At 38.0% G+C, this 16,411-nt stretch overlaps 1 protein-coding gene across 5 annotated transcripts in view; it reads left to right on the top strand.

The window, feature by feature from the left end:
- Nucleotides 1–16,411, top strand: part of LOC132271261 (protein CHROMATIN REMODELING 20) — a 64,110-nt gene that overhangs the window by 10,321 nt on the left and 37,378 nt on the right. For 2 of the 5 annotated variants that reach the window (XM_059772583.1, XM_059772584.1), the window contains exons 8-11: nucleotides 4,165–4,278; nucleotides 13,094–13,177; nucleotides 15,677–15,773; nucleotides 15,918–16,291. In XM_059772583.1, coding sequence (XP_059628566.1) covers nucleotides 4,165–4,278; nucleotides 13,094–13,177; nucleotides 15,677–15,773; nucleotides 15,918–16,291 — 669 coding nt within the window. The remainder of the gene's footprint in view (nucleotides 1–4,164; nucleotides 4,279–13,093; nucleotides 13,178–15,676; nucleotides 15,774–15,917; nucleotides 16,292–16,411) is intronic. The other 3 variants (XM_059772585.1, XM_059772587.1, XM_059772586.1) reach the window with 3 other exon arrangements.

Here is a 16,411-nt window from a genome sequence, read left to right as displayed (position 1 = left end):
GATAAGGAACAGGAAAGGCGAAAGCGGATCCCCCTGTCTCTGTCGGAGCTCCACAAGAATTGAGAAGCGAGCACTGGAAATACAAAACTGAATCCATCTTCTCCATCTCACACCAAACCCCATCCTCTCCATTAAATAGAGAAGGAAGCTCTAACTCAGTTTGATCGTACGCCTTCTCAATGTGTAATTTGCAAAGAACACTAGGGACCCCACCACACAATCTGGAATCCACACATTCGCTAGCAATAAGGGATGAATCCAAAATCTGACGGCCTCCCACAAAAACATTTTGAGAGTCGGATATGACCCAATCCAAGACTCTCCTCAATCTAGAAGCAAGAACCTTGGCAATTAACTTGTAGATGCATCCAGCCAAACTGATAGGACGAAAATCCCGAACATCCAACGCCCCTAACCCCTTCTTCGGAACGAGAGCAATGAAAATGGCGTTCAGACTCTTCTTAAAACAGCCCTGATCATGAAAAGTGTGAAAGGTACCCATCTCCTCCCCTCTATCCACCTCCCAGCTCTCCAAAAGTAACCCCATGGAAAAACCATAAGGACCTAGGGCTTTATCCCCATTACAACTCTTAAAAGCGATCAAGACTTCGTCTTCAGTAAAAGGCTCCTCCAAACCAGAATACTCCTCACTAGAAATTGAGTCAAACTGAAGCCCTCCAAGCAAAGGTCTCCAACCAGAGGTTTCTGTGAACAACTTCGAATAGAAATCAACGATATCCCTGCAAACCTCCTCCTCCTCCTTACATAGCACCTCCCCTTCCACCCGGATCCTCTCAATATGATTGACCCTTTTGTGAGCGTTGGCAAGTCTATGGAAGAACTTCGTGTTTCTGTCACCCTCCTTGAGCCACAAAGCTCTAGACTTTTGCCTCCACGAGATCTCCGCCATGATAGCAATCTCAACAAACTCCGCTTGGCACTCCACCTTCCTACTCCTCAAAGACTTTGCGAGGTCGTCTTGTCCCTCCAAGCGATCAATCTCAGCAATCTCAGGCAAAGCTCGATTCTTCCTCCATTCCAGATTCCCGAAAACCTCTTTGTTCCATTTCTTAATGTCTTCCTTGAAAAGATGCAATTTTCCTGCAAGGACATGGCTTGGAGTGCGAACCACCCCATATCCCTCCCACCAAGAGCCCTGTCAAGAAAGCCCTCTGCACGAAGCCACATATTCTCGAATCTGAAAGGGTATCTTCTACTTTGCAGCCCACCACAATCCAACACCAATGGGATATGGTCAGAGGTAGGACGCGCCAAAGCAGCCTGAATCACATCAGAAAACTTCTCCTCCCAATCTCCAGAAAAACGGAATCTGTCCAACCGAGAGAGAGCAGGAGGATATGGTTGTTGATTGCTCCAATTTTTCTCAGTTCTTGATTGTTTCTGACAATCAGACTGTGGACCAGGTTGAAAAGTCTGCCCCTTGGCAACGTACCTCCACAATCCCTATTGTGGGACAAGTCCATTCTGTATTATTGAATTAGTGGTTTCTTCTTTTTATTCTTCTTCCTATTCCTCTGTGCGAATGTGTGTGTGTGTTTTGAGACTGTTGAGACCTGCAGGGGCACACAACAAACAAGTGGCATCAGAATATAGCAAATTTTCCTCTAAGCATATATTTTTTCCCCTGAATTTCGTTTAAACAGAAAATTCTCCCATGTATCAGACATTTCTTTTTCAAATAATTGTGTATTGCATTTCCCATCATGTGTGTTGGAATTTTTCTATGCTATATGGACTTCGGTCTGTGTCTAAGTGCTTGGATTTGTCAAATTTAAAAATTTGAGGATATAGGAGTGCAACTAATTTTCATATTTTTAATGTTCCTTTATTTACCATGGTAGAATGGTGTTTTTTTGTGTAAGATGGAGGGTTTAGTATCACATTTCACTCATTTTGGAGCAAATATGTAATGAAAGGGACATAATAAGAGTTTTTTTATGTTTTATTTTTTATGTATAATTATATAGCAACATGTTGGAAACACTTCCCATATCCATACTCATAATATGTGTTTTGTGTATGCATTTAGTAGACTCAATGCTACATAGTTTCTTGGATTCTATGAAGGACAGTGTTTGAATGATAAGATCAGATTTTGGAGCAAATATTAAAGTTTCTTTAGTTTGCATAATGTCTTTAACATCAACAAAATTAGTTCATGTGGATTGATATATTTTCAGTTACTTTGTTAGGAAGTTCTTGAAATTCTCATTACTTTAAAGAAACTAGAATATTTATTTCCTCTGAACCAATTTGACGAAGCTTGTTGTACTATATAATACCCAATATACATTTCCATATGATCTCCCATTATAACACAAAAGAAAAAAACTAATTCCTTTTTTCCCCTCATTTATTGGAATCTGGTCACCTAGCCAAATTCCTGCTGGAATGTGGATTCTTTGCTTATAGGAGTATGCATTTTTTTTTATTGAGTACTGATTTCTTTTGATAGTTGAGGGAACTGGCTCTATTTTTCTTGTGTTGCTGTAGCCAGTTCGCCTGTTGTGTGAGTATACACTAGACATTACTCAGGAGTGAGGACGTAGAGCATCTAAGGATAATGTATTTGTTATTATAATAATAGGTGTACATACACTTTTTTCATGTGAGAGCAGGTGTACTTATGTTTCTAAATCTGAAATAAAATATTCTTATTATGATTTATCAATGAGAATCTAAATCCACATATATATTTAACTTTTATGTATGTATTGTTTTGAAAATTTACAAAATGCCCCCTTTTTTCAATCTCTCTAATTCTTCCTTCCTTTCTCTTTCAATCTTCTTATTCTTTAAGTTTCTTTGATTCTTTTTTAAAAAAATTGCATTTCCTTTCTTCAATCAAACCCTAATTTTTCACATAAAAGTTCTCATTTTTTCCTTTTTTGTTTTTTTTTTTTTTTAAATTCTTTTTCTTCTTGTTCTTTTGTTTTTTTTTTCCTCTTCTTAAAATTTCTTCTTCTTTCACTCATGTATGAAGCATGTACAATAACTTTTTTTTTCCCCTCTTAGTATTATTATTTTTTCTCTTCTTGTTCTCTAATTTATTACTGCAAATTTTTAAACTTAATATCTGTATTTTAAGCTTCAAATTTTTTTACTGCAATTTTTTTGTGAATAGTAACATACTATGCACTTCAATTTTTCTGCTTGCCGTCTCGCTGTACTGGTAGTTGTTAGGAAGCACGGACATGCATAAAAGGGCTAAGAAATACATGCCTGGATTTTTATTTTTATTTTATTGATTTTTTAACTTTCGGACACGTTGTGGACATGACATAGACACGTTGTGGACATGACATAGACACGTTGTGGACATGGACATGTGTACGGCATGAGTGTCGCATTGTTTGGGAGTCGTAAGAAAGGGTTAAAAAGAAATTTTGGTTAAAGTGTAAATATGACGACTTCTTTGAATTTTTTAATAATATGACGATCATAACATAAAATAATAAAGATTTTTGGTTTAGAAAACAATTATTGTTGTTGTGGAGTAGATTCCATTGTGTAGTTCTTTAAATGATAAATTAAGTATTTTTAGCTCATTTATTATTATTTGTGAATTTTTTCATTTTTACTCTTAAATTCCTAACTCGGTCACTATTGTCAAACGCATTGGCAAAAGATCTTTCCCTCACCTGGTTATCTAATATCGGATACAACTTCATCGAACTTTTCGCTGCAGCTTCTATTGTATTATCAGCTGCAATATGCAACACACATTGCTTGCAAATCTCGTCCACAACACTGTAATAAAACTCCGCTGTCATGCTGAAGGCCCAACTTATAATCATATGATGAAAGCAACCACTGAAGGTCCAACTCAAGTCTCAAATAAACTGTAACAACTAAATGAGTGAACCGTTCTATGTCCACTAGGTTTGGAAAACATTAATTGACAATTTTGATGTCAGGTTTACTCAAATATGTTAAGACCTTATTTGCTGCCTAAAAAAACTAGAGAGATTCCATTTCTAGGGTCCCACATATATATTTTTTTCAATTAGAAGGTTTACCGTTTTATGCTGGAGAGAGGTGTAATGTGTCCTTGATTTATTTGCAATTCAAGTTGACTTTGAATTTCATGATATTCTCTGTTGATCTTTTAATTTTTTTTTAATCTTTTCTGTTTCTTGTCAGGTGGAGGAGATTGATGACATTGATGGAAATCCTAGTGATCCATTCGTAGCGGATGCTATAGCAAATGAAAAAGAATTGGACCTTTCTGAAGAACAAAAGAGAAATTTTAGGAAGGTTTGTCATCATATTTTTCATCATATTTTTCTTCCATGATTATGTTTTTTAAACTGATTAATTACTTAAAGAAGCCTTTCTGATGTTCTTTAAACTGATTAATTACTTAAAGAAGCCTCGCCTTTTCCCCTATTTCAAACCTCTCGTTTAGTTGTTTTTAGTGGTAATCCGAAATGGCATTTTTGATTGGACCTGTCCTGTGGAAGGAAATTATTTAACTATATTAGTGTATTGTGACAATTGGAAATATAAAAGGAACTAGGAATATAAATCTTTCTGTTGCGTAGGAAAGTTGCTTCTGAATGACCTAATGAACTTTAAGATACAATTTTCAGACAGCCTATCATGCACATGTAAGTAGCTTGGCCCTTGTTTGCAATTCTTATGCTTGGGGTATGTCACTTCCACGCTCAAATATCACGTTGATTTGATTTTGTTTGTAGAATTTATATAATTTAGTAGAATGCCAGTATTGCCCTTATGTGGAACACAATAGACCCCTTTATCCTCAATAAAAAAGGGTAAATTGCAAAAATACCCAATAATGTATATGAATATACTATACATATACAAAACCATAATTTTAAATCTCAATACATTTTCCTTTCTATTATTAACAAATTTCTTCAAATCCATTTCATTAATGAATATGAATACACATTGAATTCCATATATGTGTATATATATATATATATTTGAATTTATAGATGATACAAAAAAGAGAGACCCATATTAGGTCCATAATTGATACATGAGACCTTTAACTCTTTAAGTGAACATATTATGGGTATACGAATACGCCAGGTGTCCTCCATGGTATTCTCCATTTTTTCAAAAAGCTGTTCTATAGGCAATGATTTGGTTTTTAGGGTTGATCATCAAAGCATCATGGAGCGAGAATCTGCTTTGCGATCATGTCTGGTAGGTCGCTTTGATAGAGATGTGGGGTGGATTGAAGGGATTGAGGCGTGGGCGACGAAAGCTTGGAAGGTTTCGAGTGGGGGTGAAAGTTTCTTCCCTCCCCGACGACTTATTTTCCATCGGAGATCGAGGCTTTAAGGGTTTTGGATGAAGGGAGGAAGAGATGGGGCAAAGCCTTGTTATCCATCGACATTTGGTACTTCGCGGTTGGATGTTCTGTAGTGAAAGATTGAGAAATACGAAGGGTGATGTTGTTTGGTTTGCCCCTTCATCTTGGTGCAATCGGAAGTTATTCGAAGCAATCGGAAATTTATGTGGTGGATTTCTAGGTGTTGAGGCGGACGTTTCGGCGAGTGGGGAGAGAATCCTCCTCTATGTCTCTGCTGGAAAAGTGATGTCGGAGTATGTTTTTGTTAAGGACCAACGAGTGGCCTTTAAGGTCAATTTGATAGAGGAAGTCACACCCCGCATCCTCTCGAGGTCTTATTATGGCGTTGGGGAGAGTCCCCGCATCCCGCATGCTGCAACGATCATTAAAGGAGGTTGCCGGAATTTATAGTTCCGTCAGGCCCTCAAAGGAAAGAGTCGATTGCATGCCCACGCGCCTGAAACGAGTAGAGAGGGCAGATCCAGGAGCCGTGTCAATCACGCCCTTAATCAGTGCCCACCATCTTCTCGTTTTGACCGCTTCAAAGATTACCAACCACGTGGCCGAGATCGTGGTATTAATGGAGCCATTCATGCAATGGCCACTGTTGGGCCTAAGCGTGGGTCCGAACCGTGTTCTGGCCTTCTGGGCCTTCTAAGACAAATGGGCTAACAGTTCATCATGGCCCACAAGAGATTAAGAGGGCTGTTAAATGGGGCCCAGCAACCAATTATCAGTCTCTTTCCTGAATGAGAAGTCCAGCCCACATACTTTGCCTAATCCCAACCATGAAGTTAATAAGTTACGAAATGGGCCACAACTGAGCAATCCAAAGAGAAAGGTTACATGGGGCCCAATAACATGATCTCAATTTCTTTTCTTAATCCCAAGCCCAGCCCACCTATCTCATTGATATTAGCAACTCGCAGAGTCGTCGTTTAAACGACATCTCTGCAACTTTTTGGAACTCGTCGGAGAAGAGGAGATGGATGAATCTCTCTGCTGCCGCGGCTGATGTAAGACCTGTCGAGAAGGGGTTTCGTCATTCTCAGTATTGCGCCGACATTTCTATTACATTCTTTTCTGATACTACACAGCCGAAGGGAAGATTTAGATTTCCGTCTCGGGATTCTTACAGTAATCATCATGGAGTTCGATGGTCAAGAAAAGAAAAGCAGAAGTGGATTTCTACTAACGGTTCAGGTATGTCTTCAGTTTCACTTCCTCGGAGCCCCTTTACTGCTCCATCCTCTTCTTTTTACCCCTTCTTGTGAGGTGTTGAGGAGTGATGCTGATGTAACGGAGAAGAGGGGTGGGCTGTCAGTTATGAATATTGAACATGATATTGGGTTGAATACGGAAGAAAAGGAAATTTGTGAGTATGCTTTTTCTGGGCAGTTGGATATTGCTGGTTGTGCAGTTAAGGATCTGTCTGAAGGGGTTACGGTTTGTGTGGGGAGAGACTTGCATTTTTAGTTGTCCAATGATGAGGCTGTGGCTCTGTTCAAAGAGCTTCAATTAAGTGTAGCGTTGAAAGGCCTTAAATGCATGCCTTTTGCAGCGGATGAGGAGAATGAGGTTGGTAGCTTCGTCGGATTGGGAGACTTTGTTACAAAATCAGATTCTGTTTACGAGAATGACAGAGAGATTGAAGAGGAGATGGTTGATGGTTTGGGGTCTATCCAACAGGTATGCTCTAATGAGCTTGCACCTTGGCTGGAGAATGATTATGACATTTTAGTGGAGGAACCCCTGGTTGTGGTGCGACCTGATGAAGAGGTTGCTGATTTGGGGAAAGATTGGGTAGTTGACAATATTGGAGTCACTAGTGAGCTGCTGGGAGTCTCATCAGAAGGTAATGACGATTAGACTTTATCTATTCTTCAAGCAATTGTGGAAGGAAGAGAGATCTTAGTTACCAATGAAGTCATGAACACGAGGCCCATATTGTCCTGGAAAGGGGCTCAGGAGATCAAGAATCTCATCTTTGATGTTAATTTCGAAGGGTAGAAAGGGGTGGTGAAGGAAAGGGGAAGGACAAGGAGTAGGAGTTTAAAGAAGGGGGGAGGGGAGTTAATCTTATCTGGTTTTTAATGAAGTTACGAATTATTACTTGGAATGTTCGTGGTCTCAATGACCCGAATAAGAGGAGGGTGGTGAAGGTAGCTTTAAGGAACTGGGGGGCCAGTTTGTTTGGATGGCATCCATTACTGACGGGGTGGTTAGAAGTTTGTGGGTAGGAAGGTTTGTGGAATGGGAGGCTTTGGATGCTACAGGTTCTTCGGGTGGAATTTTAGTTATGTGGGACAGTAGATGATTGTCTAGAATGGATGTGTGGAAGGGGAGATTTTCTGTCTCCTGTGAGTTTAAAGTGGAAGAGGATAATTTCCAATGGGTCTTTTTTAGGGTTTATGAACCGGTTGTTGATAATGAGAGACCTATTTTATGGGAGGAGCTAAGCCATGTTCAAGGATTGTGTTCTCTCCCTTGGTGCTTGGGTGGGGATTTCAATTCTGTCAGGTCCCGTCAGAGATGAGCATCTTCTCATTGATCTACCAATGGAAGGTGCAACCTATACTTGGCCTAATGGTAGGGATCCAATTACTCTCTCAAGACCGGACAAATTTTTGATCTCTGGGGAGTGGGAAGAAATATTCCCGGATGTTGTTCAGGCGGTATTAGAAAGGGTTACCTCTGATCATGTTCCTTTGGTTTTGGATTGTGGGGGTTTGTGCTTTTGAAGAACCCCGTTTCGATTTGAGAATATGTGGTTGAGAGTGGAGGACTTCCAAGGGAAAGTTCGATCATGGTGGGAGGGAGCGATTGTTACAGGTGCGCCCAGCTTCATATTAACACAGAAGTTAAGAGCTCTCAAATTCGATCTTAAGCAGTGGAATAAGGATGTTTTTGGGAATCTTGACTGGAGGAAGAATAGAGTCTTTGCTGAATTTTCTGAGATTGATCGTCTTGAGGAGGTGGGCAGGGATGTGGAATCTCTTTGTACTAGGAGAGTTTCCTGTCAGACAGTTCTTGCTGAGATTGCTAGCATGGAGGAGATTTCATGGTGACAAAAATCCCGGGCTCTTTGGTTGAAAAGGGGAGATTGTAATACAAAATTTTTTCACTGACTTGCTAATGTTCATAGAAGAAGAAATCACATAGGACGTATACGTGTGGAAGGTGTGGAGTTGTGGAGGGAGGAAGAGGTGCGTAGTGGGATCATTTCTTTTTATCAGAAGCTTTACACAGAACCATTAGGTTGGAGACCCAAACTTGATGGACTCCCTTTTGAGGCTATTTCTGAGTTGGAGAGAGATGGGCTAGAGCTTCCTTTTACGGAAGAAGAAGTTCTAAAGGCCTTATCCAGTTGTAATGGGGACAAAGTTCCGGGGCCTGACGGGTTTACTATGCGTTTTCTGGTGGAAAGTTGGGTGGTAGTGAGAAATGAGGTGATGAGTACCTTTCAGGAGTTTCATTCTGCTGGTGTCTTTGAGAAGTCGCTAAATGCATCATTCATTGCCCTCATCCCTAAGAAGGGAAGCGCTTCTGACATTAAGGATTTCCGTCCTATTCGCTTAGTGGGTTGTATTTACAAACTCATAGCTAAGGTGCTTGCTCAAAGAATGAAAGAAGTTATGGATGGGATTATCTCAGATTCCCAGAATGCTTTTGTTGGAGGACGACAATTTTTTGATTCAGTACTTACTGCAGGCGAATGTGTGGATTCAAGATTGCACAGTGGTGTTCCTGGAGTTCTACGCAAACTTGATATTGAGAGAACTTATGATCATGTAAACTGGAATTTTCTACTCTATTTGCTTCAAAGAATGGGGTTTGGAAGTAGATGGAGGAAATGGATTGAGACATGTCTTTTGTCTGTTAAGTTCTCAATTCTTGTAAATGGTTCTCCCGTTGGTTTCTTTGGGTGCACTTGGGGTATAAGACAAGGTGATCCATTGTCATCTTTCCTCTTTCTTATTGTTATGGAGGGCTTAAGCAGACTTATGCGCAGGGCAGAGGATCTTGGTCTTATTAAGGGATTCCAGTTAGGAAGAGATATAGACCATCAGGTGGAGATTTTTCATTTGCTATTTGCAGATGACACCCTGGTTTTATGTGATGCAGATGTGTCTCAACTTAGATATCCGAGGTGCGTGCTGGCTTGTTTTTAGGCGGTCTCCGGGCTAAAGGTAAACGTGGCTAAGAGTGTGCTTGCCCCGGTTGGGAATGTTCAGGATATCTCTTCTTTAGCTGCAGTACTTGGGTGTAGGGTGAGTTCCTTTCCTATTCCTTATTTGGGTCTGCCCCTAGGGGTCTCTTCCAGGATAGTGGGGAGTTGAGATTCTGTGATTGACAGGTATGCAAAGAGGCTGGCAGGATGGAAGAAGCAATATTTGTTTAAGGGGGGCAAAGTAACTCTTATCAAGAGGACTTTATCAAGCCTTCCCACATATTTTCTATCTATGTTCCAAATTCCATGCTCCATTGCTGATAGGATTGAAAAAATTTAAAGAGATTTCCTTTGGGGCGTAAGGGGAGAAGAGTTCAATTATCACCTTGTTAGATGGGAGCCAGTCTGCAAGCCTATGAAGTTGGGTGGTCTTGGTATTAGGCGATTGATTTCTTTTAATCAAGTTCTCCTGGGCAAATGGTTGTGGAGATACGGGAAGGAAAGACACCGTCCTTGGCGAAGGTTAGTCTTTTGTCGGTATGGGGAAGATGTTGGCGGTTGGACTACAAGTCCGGTTTCTATTGCGGGAGGAGTTGGGGCATGGAAATCCATTCGGAAGGGATGGGATGCCTTTTCCTCTCATATCAGATTCAAAGTTCGTGATGGTAGTTGCGTCCGTTTTTGGGAAGATCTTTGGTGTGGGGATTAGCCTTTATTTCGTACATTTCCCAGATTATACAGTATTGCAGTTGATAAACATGCCTACATAGCTGACTGTTATCGGCTTGATAATAGTGGGATTACGTGGAATGTGCATTTTCGGCGTTCATTTTAGGAATTGGAGTTGGACGAGGTGAGTATTTTTTTGGACCAATTGTATCGGCAGGAAGGAATTAGCCAGGGTTACGACAATTTGACATGGATTCCCTCTTCTCATGGTCGCTTTGAAGTAAGATTTTTGTTCTTATGTTTTTCTAGTTTTGTAACCTCTGACTTCCCATGGAAGACCATTTGGCGCTCTATGGCTCCTACTAGGGTGGCATTCTTTGTATGGGCCGCTGTTTGGGGTAAGATTCTGACGATTGATAATTTGAGGAAGAGGGGAAATTGTTTTGTTAATTGGTGTTGCCTATGCAAACAAGATGGGGAGTCAGTTGATCATCTCCTAGTGCATTACTCTGTGGCGCACAATTGTTGGAATCTTATTCTTGGTTTGTTTGGCATGTGTTGGGTAATGCCACGTTCTACTAAGGAATTGATTCATGCCTGGAGAGAATGTCGTGTGAGTAGGGGTGTACATGATTATTGGAGATCTGTCCCACATTGTGTATGGTGGTGCTTTTGGAAGGAGAGAAATAGTAGAATGTTTGAAGGGAAGGAGTCGTCATTGGCGACACTGAAACTTGTTATTATTCGTTCTCTCTTTAGTTATGTGAAGAGGATTTCTTGTTCCTCTTCTGATGATTCAATTACTTTTTTGGATTCTTTGGGGCCTTAGACCGCGGTTCCTCTAATGTTTTAGGGACGCGTTCCCCTCTTGAACGCCTTTTTTAATTCATTATTACTTATCAACAAAAAAAAAAAAAAAAAAAATGCAATACTAAGAAGACGACCCAGATGAGGTCTTCCCCTCCCTTTCGTCCAGTGGTTCCCAAACCCATTCTCAGAATCTTTCCTCCATTTCCATAAAAATGCAATACTATGAAGAAGACCCAGATGATGTGATGGTGAAAAGTGTGAGTTTATGACATGTGCACCACCTCATCTCCAGTTGCAAAGTTGAGATTTTGAACCAAAGAACAAAAAAACCTTTTTTTTTTTTGTTTGGGGGTGGGGGGTTGGAGTGTTAATAAGACCTCTGTTTTGGTTGGTACCGGGAGGGTAAGAAATTCAATCCATGTCGATCAACCATAACCTTGTGCAATACACTGAGTGTTGTGAGTGAATCATTCAATTAGTTTCTGAGATTCGAAAAAGTAGTAAAGCCTCCTTGTAGTTGTAGTGATTTCATTTTTTTAACATGCAAAAACTTGTTAGACTAGTTTGAACACAATACATGAACCTATCCCAAACGCCACTAGAAACTAAATCACCTCTGCAAAAATCTGTAGCAAATTGCCTCTGGTTGTCAATTTTGAGCATATATATATATTTTTTAATTTATAAAAACCCCAAATACCCAAATATTAGAAAAAACTGAAATAATTTTTTTTTATATTTCACTTTAAGGGTATTTTAGGTATTTCAGTCTTTGAAATGAGAAAATGTCCTTAATTGCTCAATTTGAAATATGTAGGGGCTTTTTTTGAACGGTAGGGGGGATATTTGCACGCTATATAACATGTGTTTTTTGGCACTTTACCCATTTTATAAATCACCTCCTCAAGTCCAATTCCACTTGCTTCAACACAAGATTGCAACCCAAAAACACAATCCAATCAACTACTCCCTCTGTCCCAAAAAGAATGTCTTTTTTGGGCAGTAGAAATTTTTAAGGGGACATGTAGGCCATATATTGTCCTATGGAAAGTTACTAACCTGCCCTTTTAAGTTTTGAATATTCAAGTTTGAAATTTTAAACTTCAAGGACATATATGGTAAGATGTAAAATATATTGTTTGAAAAATGAAAGTGGACAATTATTTTGGGACAACCCAAAAAGGAAAGATGGACATTTTTTTGGGGACAGAGGGAGTATTTTTTATTTTATCCATTCTCTAATTTTAGATAAATTCAAAAACATATTCAAAGGAACTAGGATTGAATTTTGATTAGAAATTAGAGAGTATTAGAGAGAAGAAAGCGGATTTTTAGAGAGAGAAAGAGAGAGCGCAAAAAGCCATCTCTGTTATTTTAGTGTTATTCTAAGTGTATTTTGGTAAAAATATACTAACCATAAGCCTACGTGACGGTCTGCTACTGACAAGGGTGGTCCGTGTTACAATCTTTGCTTTTTAGCATAGGGGAGGTCAGAGTAATTTTGGAAACCATAGGGGAGGTCCATGTAATTATGACAAACCATAGGGGAGGTCTGTGTAATTTACCCTATATAATATATTGTTCAATTGACTTAGTAAGAGGAAGGCCGTGTCTCCTAAACAATTCAATGTTAAAACATTTTCAACATTTTTTATAAGTTATACTTGCATATTTAAAATTATATTTCGTTATGATTCTTTTGCATCCTTTTTTCACTATAGTTAATCTCTCTATTTATTGCAGATCTTGTTCTGTTTTTATTTTATATTTGATTTTATTTATCTGTTACGATGTTATATAATATAATTGAAGATGCTTTTGTGGAGGAAACGAGTTGTGAACCTGGAGACTAGATTCTACCAAATCTATAATAGAATGTTAATTCACTTTCAAATTGTACAGAATATAGCATAAACTTGTTTTTGATAGACAAAAGATATTCACATGGTTAGCTGCCTCAGGGATCTGTATGTAAATCCTGTTTGTCATGGTTCAAAGTTTTTTGTGTCGTCCCATGTACTTGCTGTGTTAAGGTTGCTTTTAATATTCATTTTGGTTGTATTTATTTCCTGTAAATTGTAACTAAATTCTGACAGGTTAAAGAGGAAGATGATGCTAATATTGATCAGAAGCTTCAACTTCGTTTGAAACAAAGGAGACATAGGAACAGATTCGAACAGGTTTTGGTGTTCATGCTTTCAGTTTTTATGCTTCTATTCTGTTGGAGTGCTCTTAAATTTGCAAATTACTCATTTCAGATATCTATATTGTACCAGTGGCATTGCTTAGAGAAAATTCCCATTTTATCACCAGCTTGGTGCTCTCTATTTTTGTCTTCAGCAATCCATATTTTCTAGTTTGTTTCTCTCTAAATCTCAAGTGGCTTACCACTCTCCTCCATTCATTGTATCGACATTAACTGATGAATATCATTATCTGTTCTTTAATCTCCTCCAATGTCTCTCTTTTACATCCTTTATCCTTCCACGAAGTATGCTTGTTACTCACTCACGTTTTTAGTTAAAAAAATTAACTATTGTTAAATAAAATTGAGGATTCATCTCAAAAAAGTGTTTCCCCAACTATTTGGATTGAGATATATGAATTTGATTTCACAATTTCTCTCAATTAAGCCAGTAACTTCACTCAAAACATATGATGTCATATCTTCCCGTATTATCTTAATGCATGTTAGTTTTGGTCTTTCCCTCCGAGCAATATCTCCTTTTCTATCTATTTTTATGATAGTTACTTTTCTTCTATAATGGAATTAATTGATTTACATTCATAAAACATGTAATTCATAATTTTCCTTTTTGACTTTTTGCATACTGTAGACATGATATAATGTTGTAATTTTCAGAACTTTTTTATTTTCTGAATTTTGTGTTATTTATTTGCCTTCCTTAATTTTTTATACCTAATTATAATTTTACAGTTATTTTAAAATGCTTTGTATAAGTTTATTATTAAACTACAAATACTTGTGTATTATACATTTTACATAAATACTCTATATTACATATTTTAGTGTACATTAATTTGTTTTTCTTAAAAAAGTAAATAACAAAGTGAATTAAATATTTTATTTCCTTAAACAGTTGTATATAAATGTTAATTATCCCAGTTGGCATTGTTTAGTGAAAGTAATGTGTATATAGATGGAATTCAGAAGTCAAGGTTCTTAAATGGTTGGATGAACTTAAGCGTGAATCTAAAATATTGTGTGCGCACATGGTTTCCAGGCATGGATCTACAGTGTGCCAAGTGGGGGTGGATCCACTGATTTTTTTTTTTACATTACAAACATACAGTTCTGTTAAACCAGCCTCCACTGGATATTTGGGTTGTAAAAAGTCCCGTCTCGTTTGCTCACTCTCTACTCCCATCCATCGTCTCTCTCTCTCTACACACACACATATTTGTGAAGATCGATTGGTTCTATTGAGACCATAGGTTTCACTGTCCTCATCTTCGCTTTCGTGTCTCAGGTCTTCTCTCTGCGTGTGTGTGTTTGTATATATATTTGTTAGATGTATGTATATATGATAAATTTGATAATGGCGAAATCCATTTCTTTTCTTATTGTGGTTCAAAATTTTGTAACGAAGGTGCACTTAAATCTAATTGATAATTTAAATCTAATCAATTCAGTTAAATTTGGCAATTGAGTTGCATTGCACTCAATGAAAATATCAATTAGTATTGGAGTTCTTTTGTTTATTATGGTATTTTGAATAATTTTTTTATCTTGTTGTGTTGAAGGGCCCGCGCCCCCCCCCCCCCCCCCCCCCTCAAATAATTTTCTGGCTTAGTCATTGATGATTACTGTATATGTTAAAATATATATTTATGATTGCGTGTATTTAATAGAAAAAGAGGGTCGCATACTTAGATTTTTTTTTTTTAGAATTTTCTTCATATTATTTTTTACTGTATAAGTATGCTTAATGAAAATTTTATACATACATTGGTTCTAGAATATTTATTTTTATGGCTGTGAATGCGTGCACGGCTCAGCAGTTAGCCTGTCTATTTTTTCTTCGGAGTGATAGAATAATGACATTTGCTTGAGTCGAGGTTGCAAGTACACACTAGAGTCTGCTATATGTTTCTTTTATTTTAATACAACTCCAAAGTAGATGTTGCAGAAATTCTGCTTTTGTTTTCGTTCAATCTGTTTCTGTAGGTTTCTTTTAGTTGTGAATATACACCTAGTTGTTAATTGGGTTGTTAACTTGTTATATGCGCCTGCAAGCAGGTTTGGTTATAAAGGATTAGAAACTATTAGATTTTGGATAGAAGAATAATCATGTGCAATTTGTGAACAGTGGAATGACGCCTGCAACATTATATAATTGATTAGGTCGGAAATATTTGTTTGCTTGCTAAATATATTTGATGAAATGATCATAAACCCTTTCCTGAGATCTTTTTTAAGCCTCTGATTAGATGATTTCTGAGTTCGTTTAGTTTACACTAATAAATGTTTCCTAATTATAAACTTCCCAAGTTAAATCCTGTTTTTGATTGGATGACTTGTGGACCTTTAGATTCTCAGGTGTATTCAACATAAATATGGCCCTTGCTACTTGTGTCTGACCTACCATGTGAAGCTTTAATGGACCTTAATATGTAATCATTATTGATGCGCTTCTGTTGCTCTGTTACTAAATCAGGAGGCTATTCAGAAAGAAGTTCCCTCGGAGAATAGGCTGATGGAAGAAAATACTGATGGTACGGCACCTTTAGATGTTTATTCTCACGCTGTTGCAGGTGAGAAAACTCATGGGAATGGTGGAGTAGATAGTGATAATACTGAGACTGCATGCCAAAAGTTGATTACTGATTTAAAAGAAAGTATTGAATCTTCCATTGATCTTGACAAGAAAGAACTAATGTATAATGGCTATTCTCCAGCATTTTCCGAGTCTGGTTTGCCTAATATTAATGAACCTAGAGGGTCTAAGCGGTCACATGATGGTGAGGAATTGGACACTGATAATAAGAAGAGTCGAACTATTATTATAGATAGTGATGATGAAGCTCATGTCGCAGGGGATAAATCTGCTTCTCCTATTTTCAATGTAACTCAAATGGTGGATCAATCTGGTTTGCAAGTTGTTGGAGATGATTCTGTTCATGCCGATTCTCTTCCTTTACATGATCTGAATGAGAATTCTCACTGTACTGCTTGTGATAAAGTGGCTACTGAAGTGTACTCACATCCACTTATGAAAGTAATTGTTTGCAGGGATTGCAAATCTTTTGTGGAAGCAAAGATGCATTTAAAGGTATGTAATGCAAAAGTATTTGTAGATTCCATCGAGCAGATCTAAAATTTTAGCAGTTAGATACCTTCTTGGCTGGTGGGTACTAATTATGTGAATATGCTGATTGAATCATTTCGAAAT

This window comes from Cornus florida, unplaced genomic scaffold, assembly GCF_030987335.1.
Source record: "Cornus florida cultivar Cherokee Brave unplaced genomic scaffold, ASM3098733v1 CherokeeBrave_3.0.0_Hap2_Chr08, whole genome shotgun sequence".
In the NCBI taxonomy this organism is placed as follows: Eukaryota; Viridiplantae; Streptophyta; class Magnoliopsida; order Cornales; family Cornaceae; genus Cornus; species Cornus florida.
Note: the sequence above shows the minus strand (reverse complement) of the source record. Positions and strands in the feature narration are given on the sequence as shown.